This window comes from Mustela nivalis, assembly GCF_964662115.1.
Source record: "Mustela nivalis genome assembly, chromosome: 13".
Taxonomy (NCBI): Eukaryota; Metazoa; Chordata; class Mammalia; order Carnivora; family Mustelidae; genus Mustela; species Mustela nivalis.
In genome coordinates, this window is record NC_139032.1 from 86,766,581 (window position 1) to 86,794,467 (window position 27,887).

Below are 27,887 nucleotides of genomic sequence, written 5' to 3' on the forward strand. Positions count from 1 at the left end.
ACGCCCTAGCAGCCGCGCTCGCGCCTGTGGTGACGTCACTTCCGGGGCGGAGGAGGCTGAGTGGTGCAGTGAGGGACAAACAAAAGGAGGCGCCGGAGGGGCGCAGCGGCCGGCGGCGGGACGGAGCGGCGGGGGCGCGGGGCTGCCTACTCGGCGGCCGGACCGGGCGGGACCAGGTGAGTGGGTGGGGCGGGGAAAGGGGCACGAGCTGTCACTTCTCGAAACCCACTCCTGCACGCCCCCGGCCAGCTGCCCGGCTCCGGGCGCTTCGGGCAGCTGGGGCTCTGCCCGCCGCGGCTGGCTCCCTGGGGGCCTCCCGCGGCAGCTCAGTTCGGCCTACCTCCTGGCTCCCCAGTACTCCGGGTCTTCGGGGCCCCACCCTCTCCCCGGCGCCGCGGCGCGCGAGCCCCCTCCCAGGCACCCCAGTGCCTCCCTGCGCTCTACATACCGGGAGTTTCCGCCTGGGCTCCCCCAGGTCCCCTTGTCATCCCTTGGGTTCCCCCAGATCCTAACTCCTACACGCACACCCTCCCCACTTCGTAGAGGTTCCACCTTGAAACCTTTCCTTGGCAGCTTTTTTTTTTTTTTTTTTTTTCCGTTTTCGAAGGTTTCCCCTGTTCTCTTCTCCTGGGCTCCTGGCCCCCTCCACTTCCCTCGGACCCCTCCCTCCTCTTGATCCGGCGGGAACCGTGCCCTGACTTGGGGGCCGGATCCCTAGCTAAGATCTTGGGGCTCGTCAGCACCGGGGGTTCGCGGGGGGGGGGGGGAACCGGTTCAGGGTCTGAGGCCCTGCCCGTGTTCTGTGCATCCGTATGGGCCCGAGAGCCGGATCCGATGAGGTCCGGACTGGAGATCCAGCAAAGTTGGTTCCCAGGCTGAAGAAGCGTAGCCAGGATGTTTGGGGTTCACGATGATTCTGCTTCTTTTGTTTTCTGCTTTTTCCCCTTGGTCTGGACTGGAGTGAACCAAGACTGGGCTGGTGCTCAGCTGATGCAACTATGGACTGCCTTTTTTGGAAAGGAGGAGAGATGGTTGGGGGGTGTCCGACACTCTTCTGATTAGGACTTGACTGGAAGGGTGGGGCCGAGCCCGCTCTTCTGATGCTTCTTCCCCGGCTCTGTCCCAGGAAGCCTTTGGAGGATGAGGTGTGAGGGTGAGGAGAGAGAGAGCTTGTGAGGGAAAGGGAATTTGGGCCTAAATTGTGGAGGAGGGATTTGGTGGAGCTGAAAGGTCCCCATGGGCCTCACCCATCTTTTCCATTAGGAGTTTCTTTAACCTCTTTGAGAAGACAGACCAGCAGACAGACAGACTGTGGGCAGGAGGAGGAGGAGGTGGTCTGTTGCTGGTCATATTTCCTGCAGAGCGGATGGGGGAGTGGGAGTTCGTTCAGAGGGCTGGGCAGTGCCCGTGGTTCAGTCACACTGGCATTGCCTTCATGAAGGTCAAGTCTTCCTCTGGCTTGTGAGGGGAGGCAAGGACAGATGGCTTGTGCTGGAGGACTGGAGAGATGCTGGGGCATGAATGGTGGGCCTCTGCCTTCCTGTCTTCCCAGTCTTAGAGGTGCTTTGGGGTCTGGTCTGATGTCTCTCTGCCTTCCAGGATACAGAGCAGGGGCCCAAGAAATGTTTGTGACTCCCCTTCCCCTCCCAACTCAATGCTGTGTTTTTGTACTCCATTCTGTGGGCACACCCACTAGAAAGCAGTTTTCTTTGCAAACTTCAAGTGGCCTTTCTGGACAGAGGGGACTCCTGAGAATTGCCCCGTTGGGTCAGAACTTGGGGAAGTGGCTGGGACTTGGGTTGTTGCCTGGCGTGGGCCGGACCTCATCTGCAGGAGCTGGAGGGAAGAGATCACCCGGGTTCCTGACTCCCTCTCCTGAGAGTGGAGGCGATCCCAGATTTTCACATGAGGACACTGAGGCACAGGTTGATGGTCTAAGACCTCATGGGATGGGTGTAGGGTCCTAGAGCCCAGCACACCGTCTCTCCATCCTGGATCCTTCAGTCATTCAATCATTCATTCGTTCATTCATCCATTTAGCCATTCTTTAGTAAGTACCTGGCCCGGACCAAGAATGATGCTAGAGAACACAGTTCCTGGCCTCCTGAGCTGCGGTCTGGGAGGAGAGGCAGGCAGGAAAGCACTGCCACAGTGGCCAGCATAATAATAGAAATATTACAGAGGAAGGAGGCATTAGCTCTGGGTGAATATGTTGGCGGTGGTCAGCGTGTATTTCCCGGAAGAGGGAGGACTAGAACAATCAGTGACCGGGAATCCCAAGGCCTGAGTTCTGGTTCAGGCTGTGCCATGGGCAGGTGACTGGGTTGTCCAGCCTCAGCGGGGACCCCATCCTTGAGGAGCACAGGGTGGGGGTAGAGTCTGGCTCAGAGGCCTCTGTGCCTTTACAATTCTAGGTACTTTTCTGCTGGTTGCCGTCACCCTGTGTGGGTTTGCTGGTTAACATGACCTATCTCTCCTCCAGGCTGAGGACTGTCTTCTGCTTCTTTCCTCCCCGCATGATGCCTGGCATGGAGTGGGTGCGTGAAGTGCTCACTGGTACCCATGGTTAAAAGGCTCCACAGTCCCTCCCAGAGCCATTCAGTTCCCTGTGTCCGCTGGTGCACTCCCCACCTGCACTCCCTCCTTCCTCTCAACTCCTGCTTATCCTTTGGCCTTTCCTGGTGGCTGAGCCGCCATCCCGGCTATGTTTAGACACTCCCCGCCCCCCAACCCCTACTGTGGTCTGATCATAACTTCCCTCCTTACCCTGCTGACTTGTCCTTTTCAGTTTTGTGAATGGTTCTGAGCAGTGCCTGGGGTGTAGTAGGTGCTCACTAAATGCGCCCTGACTCATAGGTGCCAGCTGGAATTTGTGTTTGAGTTGAACTCATCTGTCTGGGCTGAGGCTGTGCCTTCGCCTGAATTCAGCCCCCGCCCCCCATGGCTCCTGTCTCGCCACCTTTCTCCTCCGGTCTGAGATCTACTCAGACTGAACCACTCCGCGCTGTCTAGATGTCATGTTCTCTCCCTTCCGGGCAAACTTGTGCTGTTGCTTCTGCCTGGGATGTTCTTTCTCCCGCTTCTGCTCTTCCTCAGAAGTCAGTTCGGGCAACACCTTGTCCAGGGAGCGCCCCCCGCACTCCCCGGTCTCGGTCTAGGGCTTCCTCCACGTTCTCCTCGCTGCCTGGTGCCCCCAGCAGAGCCCTGAGCTCCCCAAAGCCAACTGTAACTGTAACTTGGCATCTCCCAGCAGCCTGTCTGGTTCCCTCTTGTCACCCCGGGTGCCCAGCTGTGGGCCTGGCACCGAGCAAGCGCGCAGAGAGCGTTGGCAGCCCAGCAGGGAACGCTGACGGAAGCTCTTACTTCTCGTAGGGAGGCTGCTTCCATGGAGCGAGAGGAATGCCAAGACCCTGCCCAGACAGACGTGGGCCAGCCCCAGCACCGGCAGCCAGCACGCAGATAGCAGAGTCGTCCACGGGGTAAGGATGGGGCCCCTCTCCCTCCAGGCCAGCCCCGAGTCAGGCGTCTTCCCCAGCTTAGAGGGCAAAGGGCGCTCTCTCCATCTCTGCGGTCCTTTGCTCTTACCGTACACCCAGGGCATCCAGGGCAAAGGCGGCAGGAGACAGCACGCTTCTTCTTCCTTCTCCCCACTCAGCGGCTGGCGGGGGAAGATACGGCTGCTGGACTTGAGATGCCCTTGTTAGGTCTCGTTGTGAACCTCAGTTCTTTTCTCTCTCGGCGCAGATCTTGTCAGTCTGGGCTGTTACCCAGACCGTCTTGTGACCACGTCTCCCGAAGTGTGTTCCATGGAACACCAGCTTCTGCGGTCGTGGTGGTTTGATAACCCTGGGTAACAGGTTGTCCCCGCTGCAGGACTTAGCCTTGACCGCGTGGAGTGAGCTTGACATCCTCAGAGAGGGAGCCAGCGCACTGTGTGTCCCCACACTTGTTTGATCATGTGGACCCCTTTGGGGACCAGGGTTCCTGGGCCTGCACTTTGGAAACCAGTTCCCAGAGGCAGGAGAGTGCCTTGGTTAAAGACCCAGACTTCGTGGTCAGACATGGGTTTGAATCTTCTCTGTCAAGTGTTCAGTGAGTGATGGGGGGCCAGTCACCCTGCCTCTCTGAGCTTCAGTTTCCTGAGCTGTAAAGCAGCCATAATTTTAGCACCTTACCTTGCCGTAGGGTATTTTCAAGATTCAGTGTGTTGATAGAGGGATGGCACTTAGCAGAGTATGTCCCGGGACCGTTCCGTAAGCTGAGCGGCATTGGGTGGCCCATTTTATAATTTATAAAACCACCATTATCGGTGATTTTCTCTGGCCATTTGAGGACGTGCAGGCAGCGGCCTTTGTCCCTTGTTTACAGTTGTGGAAACTGAGGTTCGGTGGGGGGGGAGCCGCTTGCCCAAGAGTTCAGGAAGGAAGGAGGGATGTGGGGCTGGAGCCAGATCCCAGAATCAGGTCAGAGTCCTTTGCTGCGCGCCTGAGACCTCCCTGCAGCCACCTGTCCCCTTGGGTTTTGGTTAAGGAAGACCTGGCCCTCCCTAGCGTGGATTTTAAGAGAAATAAGAATCTTTTGGGGGGGGGGGTAATTACCAACCTAGTTGCGCGTTTGCTGTTATGTTTTTATAATGTTTTGATTTCGATGTCATGGAAAGCGAAAGTCTCCCGTGATCCCCATCTCCAGAGATACGGACGGGGAGGAGCGCGCGGTTCCACGTGTGCTATTACCGTTCGCTCACCTTTCCCGCGCCAAGTGTCCGTAGGGCTGTTGCTTCGCAGTTTGCCTCCATTTCATTCCCCCGCCACCCCCTGGCCCCCCACCAGGACCTCTTTCCCAGGCAAGGGGGGATCTGTGTGTGAGTCCCGTCCGCACGGCGCTGCTGCTCCCCTCTTTGCCACCCTGGGCTTCAGAGCCACGCGTGAGGGCATTTACAGCAGCAGCACAGGGGGGGTTAGGAAACGCCTGGTGTGTGATTTTGTTGACTCTCCTGTTTATTGGGACAAGGTCAGCAAACCCCAGCCCTGCCCTGCTGGAGTTTCCTGTTGGTTTTAAGGAACTCTGCCTCCTGGAGAGGAGAGGGGAGGCCTGAGCCGAGGTCTCTCTGGCGAGGGATGAGCAGGAAGCAGCAGGTCCTACTTATCTGAGATCAGAATTCCTCCTCCGTGCCAGGGACAGTGTGGAGACAACAGCATGGGCAGGCCTGGGAGGTTTCAGTCTCTGCTGTCGCCTGGGGCAGTGGCTAGGTTGGGGGTTGGGAGGGACACGCACGAGTTGCCCTGTTGTCTGAGTGTGGCCTGGGCTCATTTACTCCGGCAGTGCCCTGGGGACGTCTCGGTCCCTTCAGAGTGCTCTTTTCAGGTTTTGGATTTTTGTGGGTTTTTTCTTTAAAGATTTTATTTATTTGACAGAGAGAGAGAGAGTGGGAGAGGGAACGTGAGGCAGGGGTAGTGGGAGAGGGAGAAGCGGGCTCCCTGCGGGGCTCAATCCCAGGACCCTGAGATCGTGACCTGAGCCGAAGGCAGATGCTCAACTACTGAGCCACCCAGGCACCCCTTAAGATATCATTTTTAAGTAATCCCTACACCCAGCATGGGTCTCGGACTCACAACCCCAAGATCAGGCGTCACACCACCAACTAAGCCAGCCAGGTGCACCCCTCTCCTTTCAGGTTAGGTTGTTTTTTTTTGTTTTGTTTTGTTTTTTAATTTATTCATTGAGAGAGACAGTGAGAGCATGAGCAGGAGGAGGGAGAGGCTGAGAGAGAGGGAGAAGCTGATTCCTAGATAAGCAGGGAGCCTAACATGGGGCTCGATCCCAGGACCCCGGGATCATGACCTGAGCTGAAGGCAGAAGCTTCACCGACTGAGCCACCCAGGTGCTCCTCCTTTTGGGTTGTAATCTGGAGGGTGGGCAGGTGAGGAGAGGGCTGCCCTGTGACCTGGGTCTAAAGACACTCTGTAGGGACAGGAGGGGTTTCAGGTCTGGCCGCCTGCTTTGTGGTCTGGCAGGGTCCGACCCTGGTGGGCTCGTCAGGCTCACTGGCCTGTCTTCCTCACCTGTGTTTCTTCCTGTTCTTTCCCTACAGTCTCTTTTTCTTCTTGTTGGAGACACTTCTGACCCCAGGAGCTGGCCTCTCCGCCTCCTCCCTCCTCCTAGTAGCAGGGCCTTCGTGCTCCCGGTCGTCCTCCGAGGCCGAGGTCTGAGCACCGGGCGGGCACTGTGCCGGGTCACCGCATACACATAGCAGCCCTCCCCTGTGATGTGGTTCCACCACTTTTGCAGGTTCAAGGCCAAGGCTTGGAGGGACGAGGGCTCTTGCATGGGTGGCAAAGCTGGGACTTGAACCCGGATGTTTGCCTTGGCAGCCTGGGCTCTTTGTACCCCACCTTCCGGTTTTCTTCTCCAGGTTCTCAGGCTCCGGGGCACTTCCGAGCTGCCCAGGGGCTTGCTTTCAGTGCTGGGTTCCCCGGGACTGCCCTGCCCCCTCAGCAAACACCTGCAGAGTCTGACCTCGGGATGGGATGGGGGGCAGGAATCTTTCTTTTGAGGACACTGCCAGGCGGGCATGAAGCTGGCGGGCTACAGATGCCAAGGAGGGCGACGCATTCAGCCCTGGTCCCGGCCTCTGATCAGCCCTTGGTGTAGAAGCAGGGCCAAGCTCCCCTCAGGACCGGGGGTTCTAGTGACTCCCCAATATGTGCAGGGGGGTTCACCATCCCTCTTCAAGGTTGTGTGGGACTGAGGTTTCCAGAATGGCTTTTACTCCCAGCCACAACATCCCTTGCTGTCTTTCCCAGTGCGTTCCTACTGCATCCCGTAGCAAGTTCTAAGTTTAACTGTCTCTTGAGGGCCGAAAACCTCAAAATTAAATGGACTGCTGCCGTACAGCCTGCCGGGAGCGATGTTTCTCCGGAGGGAAAGTGGCTCTAGAATTCCCAGACGCCCTCAGAGGCGCCGCGGCCAAACTCACGCCCTCTGACAGGGTCGACTGTGGACAGGTGTGCTGAGCAGCGCCTGGGCACGCAGGGATCCTGCCTTTCCCCCTCTCTCCGCCCCCTGCTTCTCGATCTCTGGGGAGCGGCCCCCCTCCAGCCCGGAGAGCTGGGCCACAGGCAACTGGTTGGCCTCGGTCCCGGTCCCCCGGGGTCTCACACATGTGTCTGCAGCCTCCCGTGGGTGCTCTAGCCCGCCATTCCGTAGCCGGTCCTGGCATGCGGTGCTGGTGCTCGTAGCCGACTGAGGCCCCTCTGTCCCCCTGGGCCCAGACTTGGCAGAGTGGGGCTCCCTTCTAGAGTTTCCTTCGAGCTATCCCTGAGACACCAGAGGCATCTGCGTGTGTTCCACTGGGGTTCCCTGCAGACCGCTTGGTTCCTCAGGAAAAGGGGGTCTTGTTCTAGGAAGCATTTCTGGATTTCTGGATGCTCAGGGAGGGCTCAGGACGCCTGCTTGCCTTTGAGGCCGATTGGTATCATAGAAAGTCAGCCCCGTGGGGCTCTGTCCCACCACCTCCTGGCTCTGTGGCCTTGGGCGGGTCATTTAATCTCTCCTCAGTAAAGGCGCCGGTGAAAGCTGGCAGGACAGTGAGGGCAGCTAACACCGCAGTCTTAAATATGCGGCGGGCGCTGGGCCAGAGCTTTCCACGGACTCTGTCATTCAGTCCTCGCTATAAAGTTATGAACCATTTTACAGATGAGGAAACCAGAGCCCTGGGAGGGAAAGTTGGTGACTTTCCCAAGGTCAGCCGCAAGTGAAGTGACAGGGAGCTATGGCCAGGAAGCAGTGGGCACAGTGTTGGCACGTCACCCGTCTCCGTAGCTGGGGGCTCTAAAGCCAGCCTGGTGGGGTGAGGGGGCAGCTCGGGCCTCCAGCTGGCCTGCTGCTCCGTGGGCTTGGCTTGGGAGCCCCCGGTGGGTGTCCCTCACTGGTCACCCTTCGCCCCGAAAGGGAGGCCGCAGCCTGGCAGGATCGCAGGAGGACACACCTGCCGGGGAGGCGCAGCCCAAATGTGAGAGCAGTTTGGAAACAACTTGTGCCTTCCGCCTCCTGCCCTGACTGTGTCCCCTCTTCCTTTCCCGGGAAGTGAGGGTGTGCCTTTCTCTGCGGGCTGAGTGCCAAGCCAGGCAGTGCCCCCAGCCCGTGGCTGACTCACCCCAAGTGGGTGTGGGGGCCTCGAGGGCAGTGCCCCGCTCCTGAGTGGGTGGGGGCTGGGCGCAACTGATGACGAGGGGAGACCTTTCCTCCCACTCCTGGCTCTGGGACCAGAGGCGGCCCAGGGGGGCTGACCGAGGAGGAGAATCACAGGCCCGGAGCCCTTCCGGGACAGGGCCGCTGACCCACTGTCTTCTCAGGCCTCTGGGGAATGGCCCTTCCCCCTTCCCTGGGAGCGCGGCGGAGGGACAGACGGCCTTCCCGAGTGTGGTATGAGGAGGAGCGCCGGCCTCCTGCCTCCCCTCTTGCCCGGGAAGCTTGCCCAGCATCTCTGTTTGGTCTTGAACAAAAGGCTTTCTGTGCCCTGTTTCCCCGCAGCCCAGCCCGCTGGCCCTGGCTCGAGTGTGAAAGCCGAAGGCCTGCAGGCTGACACAGGGGCTAGGGCATGCTTGGGTGGTCTGCCTCTGGGCCGGAGTGGGCTGCAGGGCATGTCTCTGACTCTCTTCCCCGTCCGGAAGAAGCGTTCAAGGGAAATCAACAATGTCGAGGGGTCCCTAAGGGGCGGTCTGAAAGCTCTCAACCTCCATCCTTTCCTGGGGCCCTGAGCCTGGCAAGGCTCTTGAATGTGGCCTGTGTGATGGAGCAGGTCCTGGAGGGCTCCTGTGCCTGTCCTTGTGGCTCAGCCCCGACCTGGGTGTCTTCCCCCACTGAGCTCCAGGAGGGTTTTCTGCGATGGCAGGCGAGCTGTGACCAGAGCGCACCTTCCTCTGGGCGACAGGCAGGATACATTATGTCACTGAAGTAGTCACAGTAAGCCCCTGAGGTCGGTTCGGCAATATTCCCATTTTGCAGTCAAGGAAACTGAGGCTCAGAGCAAGGGTCTTTTGTCCCCAGGGTCTGAGCTTACCCAGCCTGGGCTCTCCTTCTCTACTGGGAGGACGGTGCCCTGTGGCGTGTCTGTCACCTGGGTGGGGCGGGCTGGGTGGGTTCACCTTCTCCTAACACGGTAGAAGGCAGGTACTTCTTGTCAACTAACTTTTACAGTCTCTGAAACCACACAGTGAGGAAGGTCTCTTCTCCCCAGATATTTTTCCTACTCCTAAAAGCTCCAGTTTTAAATGATAGAAGAGAGTGTGTCGTATAGACAACCCTCTCCAATCTTGCCCACCCACAGACTTAAGGATATACAATTCTATGTATAGCTTTCCAGATTTTTCCATGCGTACAGCCATAAGTTACTGATAGAATTTTTTTTCGAAGAAGAATGAGATCATGCTGCTCTTTTCCTAACTTCATGAAATTGCGGTCAGATGCACGTGACTGGAACATTACCGTCCTCACCATTTTTAAGTGTCCCTTCAGCAGCATTAACACCGTCATGTCCAGGGGCAGCCACCGCCGACCGATCTCCAGAATTTGTGTTCATCTTGCAAACCGGAAACGCCCTACCAGTAAACACTCGCTCCGCACCCTCCCCTCCCCCAGCCGCTGGCCGTACCCTGCTACTTTCGGTGTTTATGAATTTGCCTGCTTACCTCATACAAGTGGATTCCTGCAGGATTTGTCCTTTGCGACTGGCTTCTTTCACGGAATCTATGTTTTCCTCTACTGGATAGCATCTTTTTTTGTGTGTAATATCCCTTTGGACATATTTTGGGTCCCTGTATCCAGAGAGATGAGACAGGGAGCACTATTCTCTTTTTTAAAGTTGTGAAAACGGAGCCTGGGGCTAGTAATTGGTCCTGGGTCTTGGAAGGATTTCAGACGAGAGCTGGCTTTGAACCTGTGTCTTCTGCAGCTCCAAAGCTTATGCTCTTTGCACTCCCTGAGATCTGCCTGTCATCAAGGGAAAGATAGGGACTCCCCCGGTTGCATCTCTGACCTCCGTCCTACCTCCCCGGGGCAGGAATCCTCCAGCCTCGCCAGAGGGATCCAGCCCAGCGTCTCCCCACCTGTGCTGTGAGCTCTGTGGAAGGGGTCTGGCTGCCTCCTCCCGACTTGGGCAGCTCCCTAGGGGCAGGGCAGCACCAGGCAGGGGTGGGACTGCCTTCTGCAGGGTCAGGATCGTCGGAGACCACAGGTGCTGCCGCTCTGGTCAGCAGCAGGCTGGTTGGAAGGAGGAGCTGAATTTGCTGCCCTGGCACTGAATGGGTCCAGACCCGCTGCCTCCCGCTGAGCCTGGCAGGTGCGAGGACCAGAGAGGAGGCCTGCCAGGAGGGGTAGAAACGGGTGATTATTTTGGTAAATTTTGTATGAAGTAGTCTAAGTACACAGGAAAGGTTGAAACCAGAGCAAATATCATATCCAGGACTCAGCTTTGTCAGACCTTCATGTTTTTCATGAATTGCTTCAGATATAGTCTCTCTTTCTCAAAATATTTGGGACACAAATGAAGCATCTTCCCCAATCCCTTTCTCTTCCCTCTCTGGATGAAATTATTATCTTTTTTTTTTTTTTAAGATTTTATTTATTTATTGGACAGAGAGAGAGAGAGAACACAAGCAGGGGGAGGGGGAGAAGAAGAATCAGGCTTCCCGCCGAGCAGGGAGCTGATGTGGGGCTCAATCCCAGGGCCCTGAGATCAAGGCAGACGCCTAACGACCAAGCCACCCAGGTGCCCCTGAAATCATTATCTTGATCCGGGGCCTCTCTGTGCACGCTTCTGTAGATGTACTAGGGTACATACGGTATAGAAACTCTTGTGTAACCCGTAAGGAATTAGTCTGTAGCGTGTTTTTTGGCTGAGGTTTGTTTTTGAGGTCTGTTCTTGTTGGTACGTGCAGGTATAGATTATTAATTCACTGCTTTAGCATTCCAGTGTATGAGGATGATGATTTATCCTTCCTCCTGTTGATGGATAGGTGGCTGCTGACTTGCGGCCGTTAGGAACAACACCTCAGTGAGCATTTTTGTCCATGACTCCATGTGTGTGTAAAGCGGTTCCCTGATTCTCTGAGATCTCGAACTAGGAGAGAAGTGGCTACATTGTAGGATGTGTGCTTCCTAATCTCAGGGGGGAATTCAGCATTTTTGCCAGTCACAGGGTAGTGAAATGGCCTCTGATTGCATTCCCTGATTAGTAACGAGGTTAGGAATTAATTTCATATATTAATTGCCATTTGCATTTTTTCTTATGAGTTGTCTATTCATTTTTTTTCAAGATTTATTTACTTTAGAGAGAGAGAGAGCGTGCACGTGCACGCGTGTGTGTGCATGAACTCACGGTAGGTTGTGGGGGGGAGGGGGAGGGAGGGAGGGAGAGAACCTCAAGCCGATTCCCTGCTGAGTGCGGAGCCCGACTCCAGGCCGGATCTCACGCCCCGGAGATCATGACCTGAGCCGAAATCAAGAGTCAGATGCTTAACTGACTGAGCTGCCCAGATGCCCTATTTCTGTATTTTGCCGTTTCTTTCTATCGGATTGTCTCTTTCTTGGGTTTGTAGGAGTTCTGTATTTATCCGTGATAGTAATCCTTTGAAGTTATGCACATTGCAAAGATCTCTAACAAGTCTGTGGGTTCTTTTTACTTATAACGTTCTTCAGTGTGCATACGTTTTAACTTAATGTAACCAAGATATCAGCCTTCTCCTATAAGGATGAAGGATGCCTCTTTGTGATGGGAAAACCTTTCCCGTCCTAAGTTGATCTTTTAGCTCTTTCTTTAAACATTTTCAGGTTTTGGCTTAGGTCTTCAGTTCATTGGAATTCATTTTCATATAAGGAAGTGGATGAGGCTATGCCTTTTGCACACGAGTAGCTGAGAGCCGGATCCGTTCCTGGATGCCCGCTCTTAACCCCGATCCACAAAGCCAACACTGTCAAATCAGTTTCCCGACATTTCGGGGTCTGTTTCTAGGCTTGCTCTTCTGTTCCTGTGGTCCGCCCATCTATCCCTTCGTCAGCACCCCACTGGCTGAATGCCTGTAGCTTTGTAGAAAGTGTTCTCCCACCTTGTTCTTCCAAATTGTTGTATTCTTTTTTTTTTTTTTAAGATTTTATTTGTGAGAGAGAGAGAGAACGCATGAGCAGAGGGAGGGACAGGGAGAGAGAGACAGAGAATCTCAAGCAGATTCAGTGCTGACTGCAGAGCCCAACATGGGGCTCGATCTCACTACTCGGAGATCATGACCTGAACCGAAATCAAGAGTCAGATACTCAACCGACTGAGCCACCCAGGCTCCCCTGTTACCTACGTCAGCATTAACATACTCCAGACAGTTTTCCTCTCACCATCAGGTGTCTTGCTCTAACGTGTTTTCATTATTTCATAGTTTTCTATCGTCTGATCACTTAATAAGTATTTAACCAGTCAGCTCATAATGGGCATCTGAGTGGTTTCCAGTTTTCCTAGGGCATGAATAATGCCGGGATGAACATTCCCGTAACTGATTCTTGTGCTAGAAGCTGTCCCAGACAATGGCCGCCTCCCTCCCACTGCCTCCTTCCCGGGCTCTGCCCAATTCAGCAGATCTCTCCACAGTATTCTGGGCTCTACCTAAGGGACCCAGATGAATCGGGAGTGGCCGCTGCCCTGCGGGACTCCTATCCTCCCCAGTCCCTCTCGGTGGCCTCTTGGCCACTGCCTCCTGAGCTTTTCCTGGGTGCAGCCAGAGGTCTCCCATCTCAGTGGTGATGTTGATCCCCGACTTCTAGGAGGGCCCAGTCTCTGGCTCAGAGTGAGGCCTCTGTTCTGGAAGAAGGAGAAGTAGCCGGACCAGAACTCAGAGGACAGCAAGGCAAATTGCCTTTTTGTCTTTTCTCAGCCACCTGAGTTTAACTTGTTCGTCTTTGTCCTCTCTTCAGGATCCTTTCCACACCCCCCTCCTCTTATGGCAGAGACCTGACCTGATCTGACCCAATTCCCCATTGTCCTCCCTGAACTGCCCTCTCAGGGCTTTAAAAGAACACCTGATCACCATACTTGAGGGCCAGCCTCTCTCTCTTTTCTTTCCTTCCTTCCTTCCTCTTTTTTCTTTCTTTCTCCCTCTCTCTGCTTTCCTTCCTTCCAAGATCTTATTTATTTATTTGAGAGAGAAAGAGAACTTTGAGAGAGAGAGAGATCACAAGCAAGGGAGGTGGGAAAGGGAGAAGCAGACTGCCTGCTGAGCAAGGAGCCCAGTGCGGGGCTCGATCCCAGGATCCTGGGACCATGACCGGAGCCGAAGGCAGAGGCTTAACCTGCTGAGCCACCCAGGCGCCCCCCCTATTTCCTTTTTTTAAAAAGATTTTATTTATTTATTTGACAAACAGAGTTCACAAATAGGCAGAGAGGCAGGCAGGAGTGTGGCGGGGGGGGGGGGGGGGGGGGGAGGCAGGCTCCCTGCTGAGCAGAGAGCCCTATGCAATGCGAGGCTCAATCCCAGAACCCTGGGATCACGACCTGAGCTGAAGGCAGAGGTTTTCACCCACTGAGCCACCCGGGCACCCCAGCCTTCCATTCTGTTTCTTATTCCCACTCTGAGAGGGCAGTCCTCCCCACAGTGCAGGGACTTTGGTCAAGGGCTTATGGGACTATATTTATTTATATTTGTAGATCTCACTTGTTTCCTCAGTAGCCTTACAGACAGAGCTCCTTGGTCCATTGAAAAGGCCACATTGCGTTCTAGTGGCAGGAGGTGCTCACTGCCCTTCTCGGGCCAGGCCCCGCCTACCCGCGTGTCTGCCTGGCGTCTGCGAGGCCTGCGGGCGGCTCTCCTTCTTCCGGTTCCTTCCTTTCTGCTTCTGTTCTGGGCACTTTTCAATTACCCCTGACTGTCTGTTGAAGTTAGGGTTGGTCTGGGGGGTCAGGCCCGCATGTGATTCAGCCCCCTTCCTCAAATCAGGGGTTGCTAAGGCTCAGAGACATGAAGACACCTGCCCAGGGTCACTCCAATATCCAGGCCGGAGCCCCAGCTGGCCCTGCTGTCCCTCTAGCACTGAGCTCACACCACGTAGCTCGGGGCTTGCTCTCCTCCTGACCCGGGGGCCACACACAGGCAGTTTGGAAATCCTCATTTCTGTGACTTCTGATAGTCCTGAGAACTTGGTGGGGCATCTGTTCCCACCCCCCAGTTTATGGACAGGGAGACCAGTGTGCCACCTTCTAGGGAAGGAGTCCTGACTCCTGGACACGTCATTCCCTCCATGCCAGTGAGAGGCAGGAGTGACCAGGACAAGGGGGTGTCTGCTGGCATCGGCAGCTCTGGAACCAAGTCTCGCGGGCAGACCTCAGGGTGGGATGCAGTTGGAAGGAAGGCGTCCACGATGGGCCCAGGTCTGGGATCACATGCCTCTGTGTACCTTGACCACCTTTTACAAAATGTGGTCATGTGGTCACATCCACAACAGAGTCTCTGCTCCCTTCAGGGCCGGGAAAGAGGCCCTGGGAGGGAAGCTGTTCCACACCCCTGCTAGGACGCCATAATACCGTTTAGGGAGGGCTCAGTGCGGGGAGGGGGTGAACACACTAGCTGCCTGAAGTGGCCTGGAAAGGGTTCTTTCTGTAACTGGGAAGGAAAATCCCCACTTCTTGGATCTGCCCCATTTCCCTGTGGTACTCTCCCGACCAGACCAGCCCTGTTCCAGGGCAGCTGCTATGTGGGAGCTGCCCTGCCACTGTGGCCCCCTGGAGGCCCTGCATGCCCGGGCTCCCCTGTGGATCTGTCTTTGAAGGTGGCCTCTGTCACTTACAGGTGGGGTGAAGTTGGGGACATGGCTTTTCTCTCAGCCTCAGTTTTTCCCTGTCTGTAAAATGGTTATAGAGAATATTTCAGCCTTGAAAAGGAAGGGAAGGGGCGCCAGGGTGGCTCAGTTGGTTAAGCAGCTGCCTTCCGCTCAGGTCATGATTCCAGGGTCCTGGGATCGAGCCCCACATCAGGCTCCTTGCTCAACGGAGAGCCTGCTTCTCCTTCTCCCTCTGCCTGCCAGTCTGCTTACTTGTGTTCTCTCTATCTCTCTGTCAAATAAGTAAATAAAATATTTTTTAAAAAAAGAAGAGAAAGGGAATTCCGACGTCCATGCCAAAACATGGATGAATGTTGAGGGTGTTCTATTACCCAAGATAAGCCAGACATCACGAGACAAACACTGTTACGATTCTACCTCTATGAAGTACCCAGGCCAGTCAATTTTATAGAGACAGAAAGTAGAGGGGTGCCTGGGTGGCTTAGTGGGTTAAGCATCTGCCTCTTGATTTCGGCTCAGGTCCTGATTTCAGGGTCATGAGATCAAGTCCTGCATCTGGCTCCACACCAGGCGTGGAGCCTGCTTAAGACTCTGTCTCTACCCAGCTCCCTCTGTCCCCCACCGCATTTCTCTCTCTCATTCTCAAGGAAAAAAAAAAAAAAAAAAAGACAAAAAACAAGTAGAATGGTGGTGGCCACGGATTGGGGAAGGAGAACTGTGGAGCTAGAGTTTAGTTGGGGACAGGATTTTAGTTCAGCCAGGTGGAAGCATTCGGGAGACCCGTGGTGGCAACGGCTGCACCGTGGAAGTGTATTCAGCGACACTAAATCATAGACCTAAAAAAAGGTTAAAGGGATAAATTTTATCCTATGTATATATTTCAGAATAAAACAATCTTGAGAAAAAAATGGGCGGGGGTGCCTGGCTGGCTTTGTCCGTAGAGCACCACTTTCCCCTCGATCTCCGGATTGTGAATTCAGCAGGTTGGGTGTAGAGCTGACTTTAAAAAAAAAAAAAAAAAAGGTGCCAGAGCACGCCCTAGACTTGGCGGGGAGTCTTCAGTCTGGGAATGGCAGCTGCCCCACCCGCAATCCCACCCCTCCCATTGGGTGTTTAGTGCCCTTGAGTCACTGGCTCCTGGGGCCGGTCCCTGCAGGGAGATCCCTGCCTAGGGGATCTATTTCCTTCCCCAGGGCCCTCTGGGCTGGGTGGAGCTGGTAGAGCCAGAAGCCCCTGCCTCGGCTTCCTGCCTGCCGGATGCATAGCCCTGCCCACATCCCCCTGAAACTCACTGCTGCCCTGCCTCCCCGCCACACCCAGACCCTGCCCTGTCCCGACGCCCTTGTGGCCCTCTCTTGAGATGGGCTGATTTTGCTGAGCGCCCGCTTTCTCCCAAGGACTTCTGCCCCAGAGGAGCATGACGGTGGGCACCTTGGCCCACCTGCCCCAGTCTGCGCTAAGCACAGCCGAGTGTGACATTCCAGGGGCGCTACTCAGCAGCGCTGGAGGTGTCTGTGCAGAACCTGAGGGCAGGAGCCAGCCAGGGCCTCCCCAGGCCCTGCAGCAAGGCCAAGGCCGGCAGATCCCAGGTCAGCCTTGTTGGCCCCGACTTCCCCCACGCCCTCAGCAAGGGCTACTGGAGAGCAGGCTGCCCAGCCTCCTAGCTGTTTCTTCTTGGGGGCCTGGTCTTGGAGCAGGAGCCCCTTCCCTGGCATCCCTGGGGACTAAGGCCTGGGGTTTGGCTCCTGTATCTTCTTTCCAGTGTTCTCCCAAAACCCTGTGGGGTAGTGGGGGAGGGGAGCCGAGTACTGTGACTTGTCCAGAATTCCACAGTGAGTTGGTGGCAAGGAAGCACAGCAGAGCCAGAGGGTGACCCCACCCTCTGAACAGGCCACCCCCACCCCCCACCCCCATGAGGCTGGTCCTGCACTGGACCCCCGGCTCTGCTTTCCAAGCCAGGGCCCCTGGCTCTGCTCCCCTGACCCTCTAGGAAGCCTTTCTCTGCGGGAGGTGGCTGTAGCCACGACGGCCCCTTGCCCTGTTGCAGGCTCGCAGGTTCAGTGTGGACACTCCCCTGCCTCTCCCACTGCTGCCCACACGCTCACCAAGAGGTCCCTGAGGCGTGGACACACCTTGGTCACTTCTTTTGTCCCCGGAGGGCTGAGCCAAGGGCCGGTGGCCAGTTCAGGGTGTGCTTGGGTGTTTGGGGCTAGAGGAGGGGAAGAGCCAGGCATGCCAGAAGGGAACCAATGGGGCGGCTTCCTCTCTCTCAGCCTCCCATTCCCTCACCTTAAACGGAACAGTGAACAGTGTCTACCTTGGAAGTCAAGAGATGACCTATGCAAGGAAAGCCCCGGGACAGCAGGGGCCCAGAGGCAACTCCTCACGGGGAGGCTGGGTATCCTCGCTGGGAGGCTGGCACACCCATTCTCCCTAACGGCGAGGCGGCAGCCACATCCTGCCTGGTCATAACCTGCACCGCCCCCAGCGTCTGGCGTCCTGCCGGGGTGGGTAGTCTCTTTCTGGACACTCCAGGGGCAGGCTGTTACATGCCCTCAGGCCTTCTGCCTTGGCCCCTCCTCCTTTCCTGTCCCCAGCCTTTGGGTGCCTGCTTGGATGTGGACTTGGGGAACTGGGAAGGGAGGGACAAGTGTCCAAGTGTCTTTCAGCTGAAGGCCAGCTGTATGACTCAGCGGGCCCGCCCCTGGAGTGCCCCCTTCCCAGGAGTGTAGGTGGGACGAGGAGCCAGCCGGTCATTAGCGGCCTGGGCCTTCCTGTGGGGTGGCCATTCACCCTGGCCTGGGAATCCTGGCCTCCCTGGGAAGGCTGACCTCTGGGCTGGAGCTGGTGGCCCAGGGCGGGTGGTGGTGTCTGCTGGCCCAGTCGTGACCTGAGTTCTCTAGGAATCCCAGGGGACAGGGAAGCTGGACTCTGGGGCGTGATCTCTTGGTGCTCTTGGCATAGGCAGGTGGACAGGGGGCCTGTGAAGCAATGAAGACCCAGGTGGGGAGGTGGAGGGACAGCCCTGGGCTTGGTCTTACCTCTGCCAGGAGCAGTACAATGATGTTGGGCAGGTGACTTTACTTCCCTGAGCTTAGTTCCTTATATACATGTAGATGCACAGAGCCGAGGTAATAATCATGCATGTGACGTCATCTAGTGTGGGGCGGAGACCAGTCTTGTTTTCTTGTCCTTTCTCTGCTTGGCCCCACCCCCTATCATGCATGCGCATGTGTGAGTGTGCCTGTGTGTGCGTGTGTGTGTGTGTGTGTCTCTGTGTGTGTCTGTGTGTCTGTGTCTCTCCCCTCAGATCCTATATGGACATAATTACATGAACCCTTGCAGAGTTTTTTAAACATCCCCATTTGTTTTACAAAAGTGAGTTCACATCAAGTCCCCTCTTGTACGTTTAGATTTCCAACACTTAGAGGGAACCTCTTCCGGTCACTGGGGCAGCATCATGGCACCGGGTTCCAAGCAAACTGAGAGAGTTCAACAAGCCCCTCTGGTCAGTCTGATCATTAATAGGATGGACTCTGGACAGGAATTCCCGATGGCTCCCGCTGGAACCCTGGGGAGGCCACATTAGCAATCTGTCGGCACAGCTCCTGTGTCAGTGCTCAATCTTCATGTCTGTTAAATGGGGAAGCGGCCTGCCTTCTCTGGTGGTGGTTTCCCAGCTACCTGGTGACCAGATGGCTTCTGGAGAGAGGCCGATCGGTGCGCCCCCATGTGAGTGGCAAGGCTGTGACGTCTCCCAGCTAGACACCAGGTGAAATTTTGGACAGTGGGTGTGTCAACTCCAGGGTCCCAGACGGCCGGGCCACCCTGGTTAACCCCCTCCTATGGGTCCTTTTCAGATTGAACCATGATTCCAGTGACAGAGCTCCGCTATTTTGCGGACACGCAGCCAGCATACCGGATCCTGAAGCCGTGGTGGGACGTGTTCACTGACTACATCTCCATCGTCATGCTGATGATTGCGGTCTTCGGGGGCACGCTCCAGGTCACCCAGGACAAGATGATCTGCCTGCCTTGTAAGTGGGTCACCAAGGACTCCTGCAATGACTCATTCCGGGGCTGGGCAGCCCCGGGCCCGGAGCCCAGCTACCCCAACGCCACCGTGCTGCCGACCCCCGGCACGGGCCCCACAGGCATCAGGTACGACTTGGACCGGCACCAGTACAACTACGTGGACGCCGTCTGCTACGAGAACCGCCTGCACTGGTTCGCCAAGTACTTCCCCTACCTGGTGCTTCTGCACACGCTCATCTTCCTGGCCTGTAGTAACTTCTGGTTCAAGTTCCCGCGCACCAGCTCGAAGCTGGAGCACTTCGTGTCCATCCTGCTCAAGTGCTTCGACTCGCCCTGGACCACGCGGGCCCTGTCCGAGACGGTGGTGGAAGAGAGTGACCCGAAGCCGGCCTTCAGCAAGATGAACGGCTCCATGGACAAGAAGTCGTCGACGGTCAGCGAGGACGTGGAGGCCACCGTGCCCATGCTGCAGCGGACCAAGTCCCGGATCGAGCAGGGCATCGTGGACCGCTCGGAGACAGGCGTGCTGGACAAGAAGGAGGGGGAGCAGGCCAAGGCGCTCTTCGAGAAGGTGAAGAAGTTCCGTACCCATGTGGAGGAGGGGGACATCGTGTACCGCCTGTACATGCGGCAGACCATCATCAAGGTGATCAAGTTCGTCCTCATCATCTGCTACACCGTCTACTACGTGCACAACATCAAGTTCGACGTGGACTGCACCGTGGACCTCGAGAGCCTGACGGGCTACCGCACCTACCGCTGCGCCCACCCCCTGGCCACGCTCTTCAAGATCCTGGCGTCCTTCTACATCAGCCTGGTCATCTTCTACGGCCTCGTCTGCATGTACACGCTCGGGTGGATGCTGCGGCGCTCCCTCAAGAAGTACTCGTTCGAGTCCATCCGTGAGGAGAGCAGCTACAGCGACATCCCTGACGTCAAGAACGACTTCGCCTTCATGCTGCACCTCATCGATCAGTACGACCCGCTCTACTCGAAGCGCTTCGCCGTCTTCCTGTCGGAGGTGAGCGAGAACAAGCTGCGCCAGCTGAACCTCAACAACGAGTGGACTCTGGAGAAGCTGCGCCAGCGGCTCACCAAGAACGCGCAGGACAAGCTGGAGCTGCACCTGTTCATGCTCAGCGGCATCCCCGACACCGTGTTCGACCTGGTGGAGCTGGAGGTGCTGAAGCTGGAGCTGATCCCGGACGTGACCATCCCGCCTAGCATCGCGCAGCTCACGGGGCTCCAGGAGCTCTGGCTGTACCACACGGCGGCCAAGATCGAGGCGCCCGCCCTGGCCTTCCTGCGCGAGAACCTGCGGGCCCTGCACATCAAGTTCACGGACATCAAGGAGATCCCGCTGTGGATCTACAGCCTGAAGACCCTGGAGGAGCTGCACCTGACGGGCAACCTCAGCGCCGAGAACAACCGCTACATCGTCATCGACGGGCTGCGCGAGCTCAAGCGCCTGAAGGTGCTGCGGCTCAAGAGCAACCTGAGCAAACTGCCGCAGGTGGTCACCGACGTGGGCGCGCACCTGCAGAAGCTGTCCGTCAGCAACGAGGGCACCAAGCTCATCGTGCTCAACAGCCTCAAGAAGATGGTCAACCTGACCGAGCTCGAGCTGATCCGCTGCGACCTGGAGCGGATCCCGCACTCCATCTTCAGCCTCCACAACCTGCAGGAGATCGACCTCAAGGACAACAACCTCAAGACCATCGAGGAGATCATCAGCTTCCAGCACCTGCACCGCCTCACCTGCCTTAAGCTCTGGTACAACCACATCGCCTACATCCCCATCCAGATCGGCAACCTCACCAACCTCGAGCGCCTCTACCTGAACCGCAACAAGATCGAGAAGATCCCCACCCAGCTCTTCTACTGCCGCAAGCTGCGCTACCTGGACCTCAGCCACAACAACCTGACCTTCCTCCCCGCTGACATCGGCCTCCTGCAGAACCTCCAGAACCTGGCCGTCACGGCCAACCGGGTGAGTGCGGGCCCACCGGCTGCAGCGCCCCGGGCTGGTGGGGGCGTGTGGTGGGGAGGCGTTTGCTCCCGAAGCTGGGAATCTCCGACTGGTCGGGATGGTCAGATGCTCCTCGCTGGGGCAGGTCCTCACATGTGGTTCCCAGAACCACCCGGGAGGGGCTGGTTGACAGATTCCAGGGCCATCCCCTACTCCTCCCCTGGATCTCCTGACTCGGGATCACTGGGCTGCCAGGGGGCTGTCTCTGCCACAGGATGTTGCAGAATCCTTTTGCTGGGAGGGATGGTGGTCTGTCCCTGCCGAGGTGACCTGGGGCAGATTTCTCGTAGGCAGGGATGTGCAGGGACAAGAGATCCAAGGGTTGGGTTGTGGGAGGTGAGGCTTAGCCTGGAGCCTGTTCTAGACCACATCGGGAGCTGAGGGGCCGCCCTGGGCCCGTGGGGCACAGGAACCGTGGGTCCCTGGTGCTCACTGAGGCGGAGCCGGGTGGTCTCTGCAGCTCTCGCCACCCCCCCACCGACACACCCTTCTCCCTCTGCTTGTCACCACCCGCCTTTCTGGAGAGGAAATTGTGCAAACCATTTCAGGCCAGCCGTATGGGAGGCCACGCCCTGGAGACGCCCAGGAAACTGTGTGTTCCAGCCCCTTGCCTGGCCAGGGAAGCCCCCACACCCACGGGCCCCTTCTCAGAGGCAGGCGGGTGGGGTTGAGGGCTGGGTGCTCCTGTGGCTTTGTGGCCTGGCCCCTGTGGGGCTAATAAAGCCGCAGCCAAGGAGGGATCACCGCCTGCCCACCCGTCCTGGGGATCTGTGTGAAGAGTGACCTGTTCCCGTTTTCTACTTTCAGGGTGGGACATGGTGAGGCAAGTGGTGGTGGGATTCCAAAGCCCGGGGTGGGGACTGTGGAGACCTGGTTCCGATACCGCCTCTGCGCCTCCTTCCCTCGCAGCCAGGGGCACCGTGCTCTGGGCAGCACCTCTCTCCAGCAGCCTCAAGCAGCAGGGGCAGGTGGGACCTGAAATCCCCGCCCACCCGGCCCCAGGAAAGGACGCACTTCCTCCAGTGTCCCTCAGATTGGAGGGTCTGGGCCTCCCTCCCCTCTTCCCTAAGCCTCCCTTACTGCTAACCACCCTGACTTGTCCATGTATCCGAGAAAGAGTCACAAACTCTCTCTTCCTCCCCCAGATTCTGACTTAGTGAGTGTCCAAGGACCGAGGTCAGATCCCAGATTGCTTCACGTGGGAGCATCTGCCCCCAGGGCCTGGGACAGGCCGTGAATCAGAAAAATTGGACTCCTGGAGGGAAGCCACATGTGGGGAGCACCAGACAGATCCCAGCCCCTTCTTTAAGGGCTTCCCAGAGCATACTGTGGGGGCCGGATTGCCCCTGGAGTTGGGCCCGACTAAGGCACCTCAGGACCCTTTGTAACCTGCCTCCTATGTCCTGGTGGCCCACGGGCCCTGCACTGGCTCTGTGTGGCCCCCCCGGGGCTTGCTGGGCCCCCCTTCCAGGTGGAGGACCCATCAGGCGTCCAGCCTGGCTCGCAGTTCCGTCCCCTACCCCTGGCTCTTCACCCCTAGCAGGACCTTGAGGTCACATCAGGCCTTTCGGCTGAGGTCACCCCTCAGGAAAGGAGCTAGAGACAGGCACGCTGTCCCGAGGAAGGAGATCCCCTGCTCACTGCTTAATCACATCCTGTCCCGCTCCTGGAATGCCAGAGGCCTTAGTAGGGGAAAAGTTCACTTGGGCTGGTGCTTGTCAGGCCCATCCTTTTAAATTGGAGCCCCTCTCCTCCTCCCTTGTGAGCTACCTGGGGCTTCAGGTAGACCAGGAGGGGAGGCAGGACCCAGCTCGGGCCTCAGCCACTCTTTCCCCAGGTTTAAACTCAATGAATAGGCGTGAAAGATGCTCGTGGTCTTCAGATTCATTTATTCATTCTTTCATTGATTTGGCAGATGTTTTTCGAGCATTTGTAGGGTAGAGGAAGGTGACCATTTCAGGCCAGCCGTATGGGAGGCTGCCCATCTGGAGGCTCCTGGTCAAACACAGGGGTGGTGTCAGCCCAGATTTAGGGCAGGCAGACGTCCTGGAGGAAGGGACATCTCCCGTGGCCCCGAGGACGAGGGGAAGTTAGCCAGATGAAGGGGAAAGGGAGAGTCCAGTAGGTCCTGACAGTGCGGGGCGGGGGTTGGGGGGTGGGGCTCGGTGAGCTAGCAGCCCCTGGAATCTGGACTTTCCCCTGAGGTCAGGGCCGGAAGGCGTCCTGTTCTTCCCTCTTGTTTCCATGCGATCTTTGTTGCCCTCGTCTGGTGACGTGGATCTTGGCTCTTTCATTCAGTGCCTGACACAGAGCAAATGTTCACCAAATTCTCCAAGTAGATGAAGAAACGAGCTGACTGATAATTGGGAGAGATTGTTCTTGCTGCAGTGGGAGGCGTTGGGTTTGAAGGGCACGACGGAGAAGTCGAGCTGGCAGAGAACCCTGGTGGTGCCATTGGTGGGCAGGGTAGGGGGGTGAGGCCTTGACTGACAGAGGCTGCCCTGGGTGGAGAGATTTTGGTGGGAGAATCCGCAGGATAGGGCTGGATTGGACGAGGGAGACAGGGAGAGGTCTGAGGGACTAGGGGTTTCTCACTTGGCTGCCTGGGAAGATGGGTCGTTGAAACAGGATGCAGGAGGGGTCACCACTGGTTTTCCGAGAGGAGAGTGTATGTCCCATGTTGGGGGTCTGGGGCCCCTGGGACATCCAAGGGACCATGTTGGGTCAGCTTGCAGCTCAGGGAGTCCTCTCTGTCCCTGCCGGGGCTCCTGGAGGAAGAGGTGTCCTTGTCGAGCTCACTGCGGGGAGAGGATGGCAGGAGAGAGGAGTCTGGCTCAAGCGCGTGGGCTTCCAGCACGTGGGGCGGTCGGCTGAGGGACGGATTTGGGTCCAGTGGATTAGGAGGGACTGTTGGTGACTCTGGCCATGTGGTTTCAGGGGTGGACAGGGGCAGAAGCTGGATCAGCTGAAGAGAGACAGCGTTTTCTTCCACGTGGTTCCTCGGGATGGGGGAGGAGAATATTGTCTCTTTTTTCAAAGACTAGGGGAATCTGGGGCTACTTAGTGCTGAGGGGGGAGCCATCAAGGTCCCTGGGAGGGAGGAGAGGACAGGACCCCAAGCCTTCCGCAGCCGAGTGACACCTTTGGGAAAGGACAGGTCCAAAGGATGGGGTGACTATGGCGAGGCACTGAGCCACTGGGGCACCTTCTCTTTTCTCTGGGGGACCTGGAGGCAGCTCACTGGTTGGGGCAGGGGTGCTGGGGAAGGGGCGTTTTAGGGAGGGAGCTTTGCACGTGAACCCCAGCTGTGGCACTCAATGGGCCAGGCCTTTCATGCTGCCCTGACCCCTGTCTGAGCCACCAGACAGGGGTCGGGGGTCCCTGTGTGTGTGTGAGGGGGAGTGGACTCTCTGGGAGGCTCAGGCCTCTCTGTCCTTCGAGAGCCCACTTCCTGTCACGCCCTCTCACCTTCGTGTCCCTGACCTTTAGCCCTGCTCACCTGGAGGCCACCTTGGCTCCATCCTTGACCAGTACAACGATGGCTGTTTTTGGAGGCCCAGGTCGGGGTCTCTTTTCAGACAATAAGTCACCCAAGATCCAAGTCTGCCCAAAGGCCCTCAGCCACAGAACACTGAAGGCGAGAGGCATTGCCCGTCCTACCTCTCGTTCTACAGGGGCGAAACCAAGGTCCAGAGAGGGAAAGGGCCTTGCCAATGAGTGCCATATTTGGAAGAATGGGAGCATGGCGCGGGCTCTGAATCAGAGGAAGCAAGGCTTGCTTACACCCTCTCCTGACCTTTGTGGCGGTGCATTCTTGGACACCCCGCCTCTGCAGGCCTCAGCGGGACAATGGGGACCGTGACAGAGCCACCTCCCAGGGCTTATTAAACAGTCTCTCCATCATCCTCACGCGGGATCGAGTGGGATCCGTTCTGCCCAGCCCTTCTGAAGGAGACTGTTCTGGCAAATAGGTTCAATGAGAACCCGGGTTTATAGCCGACTCCTCACAGAGGGCAGGGGAGAAGGCAGCATTTATGGACCTTTTCCTATGTGCCAGAGACTCAGCAGGGGCCCACTTGGGCCTGACTGTTTGTTCCTTGCTTTGCCAGCAGTGTGGACAGATAGACGAGCCCAAGCTGTTGAACCTGGTTCCAGCTTGGCTCCCCCCTGTTCCAGCTGTGAACCTCTGGGCAGGTTAGCTTCTTTAGGGCCTCCTTGGTGAAATGGTACCCGACCTGGAAAGCAGAGGAAGTGTTGATGTGGTATTTACCGGGGGTTCTGATGGGCAGATGAGGTAGTAGTATCAGTGCTCAGGGCGAGCCCACTGGGGAGGAAGCTGCATGGGGCGTAATGATCCATACTGGACCCCCTGCTCTCATGATCAGGGTGTGACTTGACACATGAGGGGACTGAGGCCCAGGACAGGGAGGTGTGACAAGGCTGGGGTCCCCACCCCTATCAGAGTGCTCCCCGCACTTCTCAGCACCTGGGGTATGTGACTTTTTTCAGCGTGCTGCTCTCTTTCATAAATCGTTCTTAAACCAAGCAGGCCCCACAGCCTGGCTCCTAAGGAGCCCTGGGCAGTGGAGGAGGGGGCAGGATTGACAGTAGCTGGCCAGCGTGACCTGCTTCTTAGGGTGCCAAGCGCTGGGAGACAGCAGGGAACTAGGGAGCTCCAGCCCTGCCCTCTCAGAGCCTGGCCAGGAGTGACAGGTGATTAAGCAGCTTTGCTGCAGAGGGATCGGTGACACTGGGGGCCATGAGTGCCCTAGGTGACCCAGGAGGTCAGGGAAGGCTTCCCGGAGGAAGTGAGCACAAGAGCTAAGACTTCCGAACCAGGTGGAGGTCAGGCGGGCTTTAGGCCAGATGGTGCTGCGGCTGGGGGCCCATAGAGCTGAAATGGGTTTCAGAGGAGTGGCTGGTGCCTGGGGTGAGGGGCTGGGGAGACGCCTCAGCCAGGGCCCCAGGTCTGAGCTGCACCCCTCACTTTGGCTCTCTGCTTCCGCCCTTGCAGATCGAGGCGCTGCCCCCAGAACTCTTCCAGTGCCGGAAGCTGAGGGCCCTGCACCTGGGCAACAACGTGCTGCAGTCGCTGCCCTCGCGGGTGGGCGAGCTGACCAACCTGACCCAGATCGAGCTGCGGGGCAACCGGCTCGAGTGCCTGCCCGTGGAGCTGGGCGAGTGCCCGCTGCTCAAGCGCAGCGGCCTGGTGGTGGAGGAGGACTTGTTCAACACGCTGCCCCCCGAGGTGAAGGAGAGGCTCTGGAGGGCGGACAAGGAGCAGGCCTGAGCGCCGCACACGGCTGAGCACCAGCCGCGGAGTTCGCGAGGGCCCAGGACCCAGGGACGACCAGCCGGGCCTCAGTCAGGGCCGGAGCCTGGGGCTGGACGTTGGCCGGGCTGCGGCCCCAGGACCGGGACTGGACCCGAGGGGCTGGCCCCTTCTCTCCTTCTGAGACTCGTGTCCCCCAGGGCAGGCGCCTGTCGGGGAGATCAGAGACCTATGTCTTCGAGCGCAGTATTTGGACAATCAGGGCCGCCCCTCTGGAGGCCGCCTCTGCGGGAGGCGGATCCCCGGGGCTGTCCACTTAGCTCTGGTATTTATTTTTCTGCACTTCCCCTCCCCTCCCTCCGGGTAACTTCTACATTCCCGACAAAGTTCAGCTCGGATCGGGAGTATGTAAGGAAGGGTGGGCAGTTTCCCTTTTCCTGTTTTCGTGATGCCACCGGTAGGACCTCCCAGACTTGAGCAGAGGGGTCCAGGGAGAACCAGCCGCGATAGTCACCCCAGCGGTGCTGGGCTGGGTTCTGGCGGTGTGGCCCAGGGGACAGCAGGCCACCAGGTGGAAAGGCCAGGCCTGGGGCTTGTCTCATAAATTTTAGATTTTTTTTTTAAGTAAAAAGGAAAAAAAAAAAGAACTTTTTTTTTTAAAGCTTTGAAAATTGATGGTTTGGGTATTAAAAAGAAAAAAAAAACTAAAAAAAAAAAACAACTGAAAAAAAAAAAACAGTGAAGGCCAGTGAGTTGGGGTCTCAGGGCAGGACGGCAGCTTCTCTTGAGCAGAGCAGCAAGACACTGAACTGTTTCCCCCCTGTGCCCCCCCCCCGGCCCCTGCGGGGGCCTGCAGGCTACAGGATGTATTTGAGTCTGGTGTGACCTTGGTCCAGGAGTTCTGTTTGTTCCTCTCCTCTCCCAGGGCGGGGATTTTGTTTTGTTTTGTTTTGTTTTTGGTGTCTTGTTTTCTTTTTCCTCCATGTGTCTTGGCAGGCACTCATGTCTGTGGCTGTTGGCCAAAGGGAATGTTCTGGAGCTGCCAAGAAAGGAGGAGACTCGGGTCGGCTAATCCCCGGATGAACGGTGCTCCATGCTCCATGCTCCATGCTCCCCGTCGTCCCCTGTCAGTGTTAAGGAGCCAGGAGGAGCTGCCCCGCCCGGACTCTGCTTCCCACCTGCTGTGTCAGGAGTTTGCCCAGTGCCATCCGTAGCCTCAGCTGCCAACGTCAGCCCCGTCACCTCCTGGTCCTTCAGAAGAGACCCTGGGAGGCGGGGTTGTTGGGGGCAGGCGGGGTAGGTCACTGCTCGGAGGGGCAGGCTCCCCAGGTTTGGGTTCCGGTTTCTGTCCCAGGTGCCAGGCATACACACGCCGCCCTCTCGGCGCCTGGTGGCAAGAAGCCTCTTCACTTTAGATAAGCCACGGGGGTCCCTGCATTAGAAGGGTGCCCCGCCTTAGATCAATCACTTGGACACTAAGGCACGTTTTAGCGTCTCTTGTCTTCATGATTATGTCCCTTTGTCTGTCCATTTGTGTTTCTGTGTCATGTCAGCAGATGTAATCCTCAGAAATAATGCACACTAGCCTTTGATGACCATGAAGCAATCCGTTACATGAGGGTCTGAACTTGCAGACTCCATTCAAATATCAAATAAATCTATAACAGAAAGTAGCCTTTGGAGGTCTCCGTGTCATGGGGGGGAACCTTCCCTCAGCTCTTTGGGTCCCACTGG

At 57.2% G+C, this 27,887-nt stretch overlaps 1 protein-coding gene and 1 long non-coding RNA gene across 4 annotated transcripts; one reads left to right on the forward strand and one right to left on the reverse strand.

Annotated features, from left to right (window-relative positions):
* Positions 1 to 63: 63 nt before the first annotated feature.
* On the forward strand, positions 64 to 27,826 carry LRRC8A (leucine rich repeat containing 8 VRAC subunit A). Of its 3 annotated transcripts, none has more exons than XM_082695872.1 (4): positions 64 to 176; positions 3,373 to 3,479; positions 18,678 to 20,842; positions 25,896 to 27,826. In XM_082695872.1, exons 3-4 carry the CDS (start codon positions 18,686 to 18,688, stop codon positions 26,169 to 26,171), a joined length of 2,433 nt encoding a protein of 810 aa, XP_082551998.1. In that variant the 5' UTR covers positions 64 to 176; positions 3,373 to 3,479; positions 18,678 to 18,685; the 3' UTR covers positions 26,172 to 27,826. The 3 variants fall into 3 exon arrangements, with proteins under 3 accessions (XP_082551998.1, XP_082552000.1, XP_082551999.1); XM_082695873.1 differs by lacking the exon at positions 64 to 176 and adding an exon at positions 455 to 2,050; XM_082695874.1 differs by lacking the exon at positions 3,373 to 3,479 and having other exon boundaries at positions 66 to 176.
* Positions 4,866 to 17,510, reverse strand: LOC309846627. Its single transcript, XR_014302016.1, has 4 exons — positions 16,923 to 17,510; positions 10,107 to 10,361; positions 9,690 to 9,815; positions 4,866 to 9,580 (listed from the first exon to the last, which is right to left on the reverse strand). It is a non-coding gene; the product is annotated as an uncharacterized lncRNA (long non-coding RNA).
* Positions 27,827 to 27,887: the final 61 nt, after the last annotated feature.